Below are 11230 nucleotides of genomic sequence, written 5' to 3'. Positions count from 1 at the left end.
AAGTGAGTATGTGAAAAGAGGGTGAAAGGGGAGAGGGAGGAATGAGGCTCCTAAGGGACGGGAGAGACAAACAACTCTGATGCGGAGCTCTGCAGGGCAGGACCGACTTGAAGCTCTGTGTGTATGTGTATGTGTGTGTGTGTGTGAGCGCCTGCATGTGTGTGTGTTTCAGGTCTTAATAGTGGAACTTCTTTCTTTCCCACCAATCCATGGAGGAAAGCTCCGAAGGGGGTAGATGGAATTTGGAGCGTTCCAGCCATCCCAGCTCTCTCCCCTAGCAATGCTCTCATTTCCTCCATCCCGCAAGAACCACTTTGTCCCTCTCCTACTGCCCAGCCAACTCTGGGGAAGGAAGTCCCCCCACCCCCCAGCCCAGCTGCCTCTTCCAGCTGAAATCCTCCCTTCCTGGCAGACCTCAGGGACTCAGATCTTACCCCCACGACTCCCCCAGGAGAGCCGGGGGCCACTGTTTCCTGGATTATCCTAAAAAGCTTCCGAGGCCGTGAGGACTTGGCAGCATCCCTGCCCGCTCTTTCACCTCCCCCTTTGGCTCTGCCTGTCGCCTCCTTTATAAAGGAGCCTGGCTCTTTTATCACCACCACTTGCCCTGTTCCGCGGCTGCCAGCTCTGGGCTCCATGGACTGGTAAGAGAGGCTGTTCCCTGTCCAGGGCAGGGGACCTCCGCAAAGAGGAGCAGGTCTCCACTCTAAAATGAGGACCACAGAGAAGAGTCTGGAAGGCTTGATTCTCTCTGAATTGGGGAAGGGGAGATAAGAGGGAGATCTTGGTGGGGTCTGCATGGAGAACCAAAGGGGTTCCTTGGAGGTCTTTTGACTGGGCTGGGCTGAGATTGGGGGAGAAGAGGGTTAGGGATTCATGACTGAGGGTTCCACTCTGAAAAGATGGGCAAACACTAATAGACCCACAGGGCACACACACTCATGTATGGAGGCTCATGAATAACAGAACACCTTCAGAGGTAGTAAGGGAGAAGCCACCGTACGTGTCCTGTGGGGAACTCCCTTTGTGATGGATGAGAGAGGACAGACACCCTGTGCTCAAGCCCACAGGTACACACAGGCACAACATGTACACATAGGCATGATGTGCCCACACATTTGCAGATACACACACACACCAACACACAGACGCACTACCCTCAGTTGGGTTCATCTTTTAGACTGAAAAGAGACGGTGGATGCTAGTGATATTTGAATTATAATAGAATTAGTGTTCAGTATAGTGCTTGGCCTTGGACAGATCCTCAGTAAGTGTTTGTTGAATGAATAAAGGACAAATGAAAGAAAACTATTTGACCTCAAGCTCTGGGCTCTGCCTGGTTTTCCAGGAAATCAGGAGAGTGGGGCAGGGAGAGGAGGGAAAAGGAGGAATGTGTTTGTGTCCAGAGTTACTAGTTCACAGTCTTGGAAGTGCAGCCTGGAGGTGGGAGTAAAGGAGAAGAGTGAACTAGGAAACCAAGAATCAAGAGACTGGGATTCTGGCCCTTGCTCTGCTTCTAACTTGCTGTGTGACTTTAAGCTACTCGCCTCCCTGTTTTGAGGTTCAGTTTCCCTATCAGTAAAATTATGGCTTGGACTAGACAATTTTTAGGGGCAGATCAGCTTTGATATCCTCACGGTGCAATTTCTACAGGGCCGTTGAGGTTTAGAAGGGACCAGAGGTGTAGAGTGTGACTTATCCGAGCAATTCAAGACGGGATCAGTTTGTCCTATTAGACTTAGGATGACAGATGGCTTTGATCTAGGGATCGGTTTACAAATGCTGTCCCCTCCACCTTCAGGATCTAGGGGAGCCAGACTCCCAGGGTCATCACTTCTGCCATAGTGAGTCCAGATGGAAGAGCAGGCAGAACACAGGGTTTGGAGGCTGACCTATCTGGACTCAGTTTCCTCCTCTGTTTCTTAAACTCTATAATCTGGGGCAGGTCATTTAACTTCTTTGATCCTTGGCTTCCTCATCGGTACAATGGGAATGTTAATAATTATTTTGCTGCATGCTCATGAGAATTAGAGATATTTGTGTAAAGCACCAGGAACCTAGTAGTGCTCAATTAACAAATGCTGGTTATGATGAACACACAGACTAATGAAGCTGTTCCAGGTACAAAATGGATCGTCAACTATAAATGAGGCTTGAGGAGAAGAGGGGTGGCAGAAATGGGAGGTGGACACTTATGGGGGAAATCTATTTAACCCCTTGAGGGAATGAGGGAGAGGAAGAGAGGAGAAATTGCCCAACTCTTGGGCAGATCTCATTTAGTGTAGGAGACATGGTGGGGGACATTGTTCAATTTTGAGTAGAGGAAAGAATACGAGCAGTGGGCTGCGGCAACCTTGGTGGTCATGTCGACGTTAGACCATGGCCATTATTCAGTGGAAAAACATCTAGCAAGTGGGAAACTGCAAGGGCTGGAAGCAGAAGACAAGCAGAGGGAGATCCAGAAGAAAGAGAGTGATGGTAACCTGAGCGAGAGGCAGAAACATAGATAGGAAATCAGAATGGCTGAGTTTTTCCAGAGACAACTTCGTTATTGTTGAATTTCATGCTGATGAGCCGCAGGAAGATGGAGGGTCTTTGCTGCTGGAAACCCCAGGTGGCTGTGGGTCTGGTTGGGGCATGGTAGGGTTAAAGGGGGCCTGGGGGGAAAATGGGATGGAGTATCTGCCATGCTAGGGCTGTATTCCCTCTCCCTGTTGCTTTCTAAGGAAAGACAGAAGGGCTGGGAAGATAAGGCAATCTGGCTTCTATAAATGGGAGGGGGGCTCAGTCCTCCCAACCCAGAGTCAGACTCCTGTGCAGGTGTCAGCACCTTAAGAGCAGGAGACAGCAACAGTAGGCGGCTGAGAGGAGAAGCAGCAATGCAGGAATGCCATGGGGTCAACCAGTCATAACCCAGCAATCGGAGTCCCTGAGTCGGGTCAGGGGCTTTGTTCTGGACATGATGAGCCCCTACTCTGTTCCATAGGTGGCTGTGAACTGGGATACAAACCCAGCTACCCAGCATTTGCAGGCAGAATGGATGGAGATAAAACTTGATGAAGCTGATGAAGAGAGTTATCAATTTAGCAGTGGCCACATAGATCCAAAGGTCCAGAGCACCCAGGGTCCCAAATACGGGGAAGGAGATCCTGGCTGATCAGAAATCTCAGTTCCAAATGTCTGCCCTTCGCCCTGCAGGAAACTGAGGCTTAGAGCCACCTGACCCACCAGGGTCAGATTAGCAATACAGGGCTGGGACTAGAATTTAGGTTCATCAACTTCTAGTTCAAATATCTTTGTGAATATACCTTAATACAACCACCATTTGCCAGAAACTGAATAATTTAATAATTATAACAGGGATATCTTCCATTTACCCTGTGCTTACCAGGGGCCCCAGGGGCTAAGTATTTTTAGGTACATTAATTCCTTCAAGCCCCAGGAAACCCTACCAACTTGTATCCAGGTTGTCCAAGATAAGGGAATTGAGCCTTAGAAAACAGGGAGATGCACAGATGACTCATACATTGACTCTCGATAAGAATATGTGCGTGTTTGGGGGGAACCACACGCACACAGATTGATTTCCATGTGGCTTGTGGACTCAGTTTAGTGGTTTTAAAGTCATGCTTAGTGCACCAAACTGGAATGCAGGACAGGTAAACTAATGGGGGTGGAGGAGGGGGTGTAGAGGCAAAATTGAATCAGCCCCAATTCCATTCCAGCAGCTGTACGAAATCCACTGTAAAGACGAAAACGAAATTTTGAAACGCCAATGGCAAAGAGCATAGCCGAAGCCAAACCGAGGGAGGACAGAAATAGGGAGAGTGATCAGAATCTCCCTGCAAAAAAGGGGCCACCGCCAGAGGTCAACCAGTTGGCAGGGAAGGCACGTGGGGGGTGGGGAGCAACCGGCAACCTCAGCGCGGGAGGACAGCAGGGTGTGGGGGGGGACTTCCCTACTGACCTGTGCTTGGAGGGTCTCGGAGATCTGGACTTATCCAGATCTTGACAGAAGCATATAGATGAGCACCGCAAACGCCCTGAAATTTTACCAGAATGTTGCATTATGCATGTGCGTTTGTTTTTCTCAAAGGAATCCAAGACCTTTCTCCAAAGTTAAGAACCTTGGGTTGAAATATTCAGGTGAGAACTGGAAAGGAGTGGTGGCAAAAGGTCGCTCAATTCTTTCCAGAAGTGTCCCTTCCTAGGGCAATTCAGGGACCTGCCCAAGCTTCAGAACCTGGTGTGCCGGGGTGAGGATGTGGGGCGCAGGCTGAGCTCCTCCGGGACCGAGAGGAAGAGGGTGGGGAGCGGACTTGAGAGCTGGATTTAGGAGGCTCTGGGGTTGCTGCCTAAGGCGAGGTGTAGAGTGAGAGCTGCGGGGGGGCCTGGGAGACGAATGGGGGCGACAGAGACCGGCGGTGGTGGGGACATTGCCGGTAGGGAGGAGAGGAGATGGTTGCCCAGAAAGGTCAAAGAGGGAAAACTGGAAAGCGAGAGGGAAAAGCACGGGGGTGGGGCGTGGAGAGAAGTGGTGCCGAGGGGGAGGGGGGGTGAAGGAGAGCAGCCGAGACAAAGTTCTTGTGGCCTGGGTCTGCACCCGACACATACTGGGCGCTCAATCCCATTTTTTTCTTTCCCCTTAGTTCCGGGCAGCGCTGCGGAAGGGCCGTCGGGTGGGCAAGGGCCGTCGAGGCAACCTAAGGGTTGCCACCTATGGGTGGCTCAGTGTCACCTCTAGGACCCGCCCCCTTCCGCATTCCCCCAGGGTCTGAGCCCTGCGTCCCCTGTCACACCGGGCCCCTGGGGCGAGTCTCAGAACCTGGGAATCCCCGCGCCCGGGCCCCTCGCCCAGCGAATGGAGGGGACAAGGCAGGAGCGAGGGAGCGGGCGGGATACGGCCTAGTTAACCCTCCCTCCCCCACTCCCGCCCGCCCCCTCTTCGCCGGGCTGGGCCTCCGGTCCGGCCGAGCCCGCAAGGGTTAAAGGCGGCCGCAGGTGAGGTGGGCGGGGCCGCGAGTTCGGGAAAAAGCAGCGCTGGGGAGAGGATGAAGGCAGAGAGCGCGGGTGAGTCACGGGCGGAGCTGGCCTCGCTCGCTCGCTCGCTGGCTCCCGCCCGCCCGCCCTCCGCCCCCCGCCGGCTCCCACCGTCTCCTCCGCCGCCGCCCGCCGCCCGCCGCCCGCTCCGGCTCGCCCTGGGCTCCTGCCCCTCGCCGCTGCAGAGCCCGCCGGCGCGCGGGGCCCGCGAGCGCCCGTCTGTAGCGCACCAGCCAGCCGCGCCCGCAGCCCGAGCGCAGCCTCGAGGTAGGAGCCCGAGTCCGGGTGGCCAGGGGTGCGCACCGCGGAGATCCCGTCGGAGAAACGCGCCGCAGCCGCCGCCGGCCTTGGGAGGGGGGTGGTTCTAAAGGATCTGAGGGCCTTAGAGTCCCGACGGAGGGAAAACCAGGAGAACGGGAGAGACTGGAGGGACCAAGGAGGTTGGAAACTAGGGGAACAGGAGCAACTGGGACAACCGGAGGACTGGAACTTTGGGAACTGGGAGTACTGAAGTCCCGACCACCTGAGCGCCGGTGATCCGGAAAGGCAGCGGTGGGATGAGACACAGGGTGTCTCTACTCGCCTTCCTGCGTTGAGGAGCGGGAAGCCTGAGATGTGCGCCCCGCTCTCTCCCATCCTGAAACCTTGGTAGCAGGCCATTGCATCTCAGGCCTGGGCTCTCTGGCTCTCCGTCGGGAGAGGCCACTCTGGAGTCTGGGTCGTCCTAGCCTTCCCACCCCCGAGCCCCTGGGGCAGTTCCCAGGCGCCAAAAGCTATTAGGGTCCCAGGTCTCACTGCTGCCGCCCAGCCCCTCCTGGGCTGCCCCGCCCCGGCCTGAGGCTCCATTACTGCCGCTTCACCCTGTTCCTTTCTTGTGGTGAGGCCGCTGGAGCCTGAGTAGGCGCCCCGTCCTCTCTCCCAGACTACCAGTGCCACCTCCCTGATCCCAGAGGCAGAAGTTGGGAGGGTCAGTTGAGCCCTGCTGTGGGAAGGGAAAGACCCTACCCTGGCCTTCTCCGCTCCTACCCCCCTACCCCCATCAGAGAAGGCCCAGGCACACAAACTCACACAGCTGAAGCACCGGCCATGGCTCCCAGACATTTGGGAGAGGTAGTGAGAAGAGGGGGACCTCCAAGTCACAGATATGTGAGGTGGGGGTCTTCAGGTACCTAATGGTTTAGGGACAGAGTAACAGACTAGGAGTCCAGGAGTTGGGAGACTTGGTTCAAGGAGGCACTGCGCAGTACATGTTTGTTGACTGAATGAATAAATGAACATCCTTGTTCAAGTCACTGCTCCAAATTCAGCCTGTTCCCTCTTCTTTAGAAGAAGAATGTGGGCCTGGAGCAGTGGTTCTCAACAATTGGCTGCATATTACAACCATAGCATCTATCTGGGGGACTTCTAAAAATGACCCATGCCTGGGATGCACCCCCTTATATAATCTAATCTCTTTGGGCAATTTTTACTCTTAAGTTCTGTGATTATGGCTTCTCTTGTTGCCCTCCTCTTTCCGCACTCTGACCCTGCAACCCTTAAGGGGGTGGTAATTGTACCTTCCCAAGCTTGCTGGTAAGTTCCTCTCTGGCTGCCCCCTTCTCTGGCAAAGCCACTGTCTCCCAGCTTCATATCTGAGTCTCCCTATCACGGAGAAGAGCATGGGTGGCAGTCAGAGAGTTGGCTGACACTGGCGTGGGTCAGGACAGGGAAGGGGACTTGACTTTCTCTGGTGGGGGGAACTCCCCCAGAAACTGGCACTGCAGCTGCACCCCAGGGAGGTGAAGTCCCTGCCCGAGAGAAAGGGGGGGGCAGGCGGTGGAGTAGGTTTTGTGGGGCTCATGCAACTAGGCTAGGCAGGAAGCTGGGGGGAGCAGTACAGAGGGGTTTTCTTCACAGAACATGCCTCGGTTGATTGCATGAGAACTTTATCTCTAAAAACTCAGGACCTGCTTTGGGCTTTCTGAAGGGCAGGTCACCTCAAGTTTTGGGTTTTGGAAACAGACCACCCCCTCTCCCTGTCTGTTTCAGGAGTTAAGCTGGGGAAGCTGAGATGAGTCTCGATGCTCCATTTGGGCTGGCAGCAGGTCTGCAGGGGGAAATGCCACTGCCCCTTGTGCTGGCCTGGGCAGCTGGGCTGGAGATGGTTCTAGCACTGTAATGTTGATAGGTCTGACCTACCAGCCTAGGAGCAACTCAACTCCAGGGATGAGCTGGGTCCTATGGGAGAGATCACCTAGAGGAAGTAGACCTCCATCATCCTCTGCCCTTGGTTAAGAGCCTCACATCGTCAACCTTCCTGGCACTCCCAAATTCTCTTATCTTTAGTCCCCACCCAGAGGTGCATCTCTCTTTTTCACTTGGGGGCCAGAGAAGAGCAGGGAGGGGATCTGGGTTAGGAGGGAAAGTGAGTTGGTTACTTTCCTTACTTCTCTTCTTTGCCTCCTTTAGGTCCCATCTGAGGTGCCGCTGACCGTCCCTGTCCCCCACCCCGGATCCCGGCAATGCTAACCGCTGTCTGCGGCTCTCTGGGCAGCCAGCACACGGACGCGCCTCACGCCTCCCCGCCGCGCCTTGACCTGCAGCCTCTCCAGACATACCAGGGCCATACGAGCCCGGAGGCCGGGGACTACCCCTCCCCGCTGCAGCCTGGAGAGCTGCAGAGCCTCCCGTTGGGCCCGGAGGTGGACTTCTCACAAGGCTATGAGCTGCCGGGGGCCTCCTCGCGGGTAACCTGCGAGGACCTGGAAAGCGACAGTCCCTTGGCCCCGGGACCCTTTTCCAAGCTCCTGCAGCCGGACATGTCACACCATTATGAATCATGGTTCCGGCCAACTCATCCAGGCACCGAGGATGGCTCGTGGTGGGACCTTCATCCGGGCACCAGCTGGATGGACCTCCCCCACACTCAGGGCGCGCTGACCTCACCTGGCCACCCGGGGGCGCTTCAGGCTGGCTTGGGGGGCTACGTCGGAGACCATCAGCTTTGTGCCCCGCCACCCCACCCGCATCCGCACCATCTCCTCCCACCTGCCGGAGGGCAGCATCTCCTGGGGCCGCCCGACGGGGCTAAGGCCTTGGAAGCGGCCGCCCCTGAGTCCCAAGGGCTGGATTCCAGTCTGGACGGGGCGGCCCGGCCCAAAGGCTCCCGGCGGTCAGTGCCCCGCAGCTCAGGCCAGACCGTGTGTCGCTGCCCCAACTGTCTGGAGGCCGAGCGACTGGGGGCTCCGTGTGGGCCCGATGGGGGCAAGAAGAAGCATTTGCACAATTGCCACATTCCAGGCTGCGGGAAAGCCTATGCCAAGACGTCGCACCTGAAGGCACACCTGCGCTGGCACAGCGGCGACCGTCCCTTCGTGTGCAACTGGCTCTTCTGCGGCAAGCGCTTCACGCGCTCCGATGAGCTGCAACGCCACCTCCAGACCCACACGGGCACCAAGAAGTTCCCCTGTGCAGTTTGCAGCCGGGTCTTCATGCGCAGCGACCACCTGGCCAAACACATGAAAACCCACGAGGGCGCCAAAGAGGAGGCTGCTGGGGCGGCCCCGGGCGAGGGCAAGGCCAGCTGCGCGGTGGAGCCCCCGGGGGGCAAAGGCAAACGGGAGGCCGAGGGCAGCGCAGCTCCTTCCAACTGAGCTTCCTTGGTGCCGCTTCCCTGCTGATCTCTGGAGGGCATTGGATGAGAGCCCCCAGGTCTGACACCCTTTGGGGGGCGACTTAAGTAAGAGGGGAAGGTGGTTATTTATTGAGGGGGGAAAGTGGTGCCGGGACAGGGAGATGAGGCGCTAGGGTTTTTTAGTCTCTGGGGCTGGACGCGACGCGTTTGTTGGGGCCGGGAGGAGCTGCGCGCACCCCTCTGTTCTTCCCTTCCTCACTATTTCACTCGTCCCTGGGCTGGGGGGTTAGGGTGAGACACCCCTACTGCAGCTGGAGGGTGGAAGGGACAGGCTGGAGGAGAGGGTGCCTCCCGCATCCCTGGAGGCATCCCGGGAGCCGAGAGGAGTGGGGCCGGCCGGGGCGCTGGGGGTAGATGTCTGGACACGTCCCCAGCGCCTGGGAACCGGAACATAAAAGCGCCTCCGGAGCCTCCCTGCGGCCCGGGTCTCTTTCATTCCCCATAAAGTGCTTCTGCCCCTAGGGTTTCCGGAGGGAGCGCTGAGATGGGGTGGGGGAGGCTGGGGGTCTCCCTTGGCGGGGTGTCTCTATCTGGCTTGGAAGGTTGTTGCTGTAAAAATAATTCCTTTGATGTGCCTCCTTATTAACCCTTCCAGACCCAGGCTGATGGAGCCATGAAGGAAGAGGGGAAGAGGGCTGAAATCCTTGACAGCCTCCCAGCCAGGGCCGCGGTGGAGGGCAGTTAGATGTGGGGGTGGGGGTGAGCGGGGGAAGTCTCCTAAAACAAGAGAAAGGGATTTGGTGGGGGAATGGAAGGAACTAACCCCTTCCCTTTCCAATTCTCATTCAGCCCTTAACTCTTGGTCTTTATAAAAAATACAGTTCAGTGGCCCACAGTCCCCATTTACTACTCTAGGTAGATTTTCAAGGCAGCCAGTAGCCCCAGCTGTAGAATTGACGTAGTTCCTTACCCTGGGTTCCCATCCTTTGCCTTTCCCTTGGGGATGGAAGGAAGAGGGTTATTTGGGCTATTTGGGGGCATTAGCCCCAGCAGAGGGACCTCCAGAGGTTCCCACTCAGAGTGGAGGACTCTGCCCCTGCCTGCCAGTCTCCTGGCCATCTCCTTGCCACCTCCTTGGCCATCACGAAGAAGCTGGGCCGCACTCTTGCTTCAGCACGGCCCTTGCCTTTCCCTCGCACCGGCAAGCCTTGCCCCCATGGTAGAGTGTGCCTAGGATGCTCCTTCCTCCCCATCTGATCTCCGAGTGTGGGAAGCTCCCGTTCTACATGAAGGTGTTCTCCTTCCACTGCAAGGGGTTCTGCCTTCTGAGGTGACATCCAGGAAGCCGTCCCCATTCCCTTCTCCTTTAGATGCTAGAAATACATTTTGATTATGATCATGGGGTTGGGAGGGAGGGATGGAGGGAGGGGAGAAGCCCAGCAGAGGCTGAGCCAGGCAGAGGGGAAAGAAGCTGACATTCGGAAGGGTCTGGCAGGCCACAGGCTCCTGGAGCTGGGGGGCTTTCCCAGGCTCCAGGGTGAGGCCTTAGATTCCCTCTGACCCCTCCCCCTCCCCTTGCTCCCTTTCTCCACCCAGAGCCCTCTGCGGGATTAGCTGTGTATTGATTTTTAAGTTATAAGCAAAGGGTATTTTATTTAATATTAGGGCATGTATGTGTGCACGTTGTGTGTGCCTGTGTGTGTGTGTGTATGTGTGTGTTTCTCTACTGAGCCTGGGGTCTCCAGCCAGGGAGACCCCATCTTGTTCACCCTGTCCAAGTTCCTGGGGCCTAGGCCCACAGCATCTCTTCCTCCCTTGGGGATGCTGAAGCCCAGTCCAAGGTCTGGGAGCTACATGGGAAGCGGGGCTGGGATCTGGGTGGGAATATGTGTTTGTGTAGAAAGGGGCCCTCCTTAAAAGGGACAGGGGTGGTTTTCCCTGAGGGACTCATTGGCCTGGGGTAGTTTAAGAGGTAATGTTCTTTCTTTCTTCTCCCTCTCTTCCCTACTTCCTGCTAACCTGAGCAGAGGTCACCTTCCTGGCTGAGAGAGTGGGGGGCAGGAGGAAAGCTGACAGTGCCTGCAGGTGGAGGGGGCAGAAAGGGAGGGCACTGTGGGTGTGGGATGCCTTTCTCCTCCACCCATCGAAACCAGCCACCCCCTCCTTGTGCCACCAAAACAGCCTTTTCCACTGGCCATTCTAAGGGGAACTCCCAGATGGGTGTTGGTGGTGGGAGGACATGGATGTTCCCCCCTATAGAAGCCCCAAGTTCTAAGGTATGCGCTGGGGGCTTTGGATAGGTTTTCTTCTGCTCCCCTGTCTTATAGATCTAGGTCGCTTGGCTGCCTGCCTTTCTAGGCAGCCCCCCTAGAGGAAAATGTAGGAATTTTTTTCTTTAACTGCTGTGAACCCACTTTGGGGGGGAGGAGGAGGAGGAAGAAACAGCCTGTGTTTTTTATGCAAAAATAAAGTCATCAACCACATCATGCCTCACTTGTGTTCCAGCTCCATTTCCTTTTTGACTCCGTGTCCCTCAGCCGTAAGGGCCAGGTCTGGGCTGCAGGGAGGGGTGGACAC

At 56.2% G+C, this 11230-nt stretch overlaps 1 protein-coding gene across 2 annotated transcripts; it reads left to right on the top strand.

Moving 5' to 3' along the window:
* Nucleotides 1-420: 420 nt before the first annotated feature.
* SP6 (Sp6 transcription factor) lies at nucleotides 421-11135 on the top strand. 2 transcript variants are annotated; one of them, XM_012662674.1, is made up of 2 exons: nucleotides 421-644; nucleotides 7489-11135. In XM_012662674.1, the coding sequence occupies exon 2, from the start codon at nucleotides 7542-7544 to the stop codon at nucleotides 8670-8672; it is 1131 nt and encodes a 376-aa protein (XP_012518128.1). In that variant the 5' UTR covers nucleotides 421-644; nucleotides 7489-7541; the 3' UTR covers nucleotides 8673-11135. The 2 variants fall into 2 exon arrangements, with proteins under 2 accessions (XP_012518128.1, XP_012518136.1); XM_012662682.1 differs by lacking the exon at nucleotides 421-644 and adding an exon at nucleotides 5030-5307.
* The last annotated feature ends 95 nt before the right edge of the window (nucleotides 11136-11230 follow it).

This window comes from Propithecus coquereli, unplaced genomic scaffold, assembly GCF_000956105.1.
Source record: "Propithecus coquereli isolate 6110/MARCELLA unplaced genomic scaffold, Pcoq_1.0 Scaffold119, whole genome shotgun sequence".
NCBI classification, from domain to species: Eukaryota; Metazoa; Chordata; class Mammalia; order Primates; family Indriidae; genus Propithecus; species Propithecus coquereli.
This window is presented reverse-complemented; position numbering and strand designations above follow the sequence as displayed.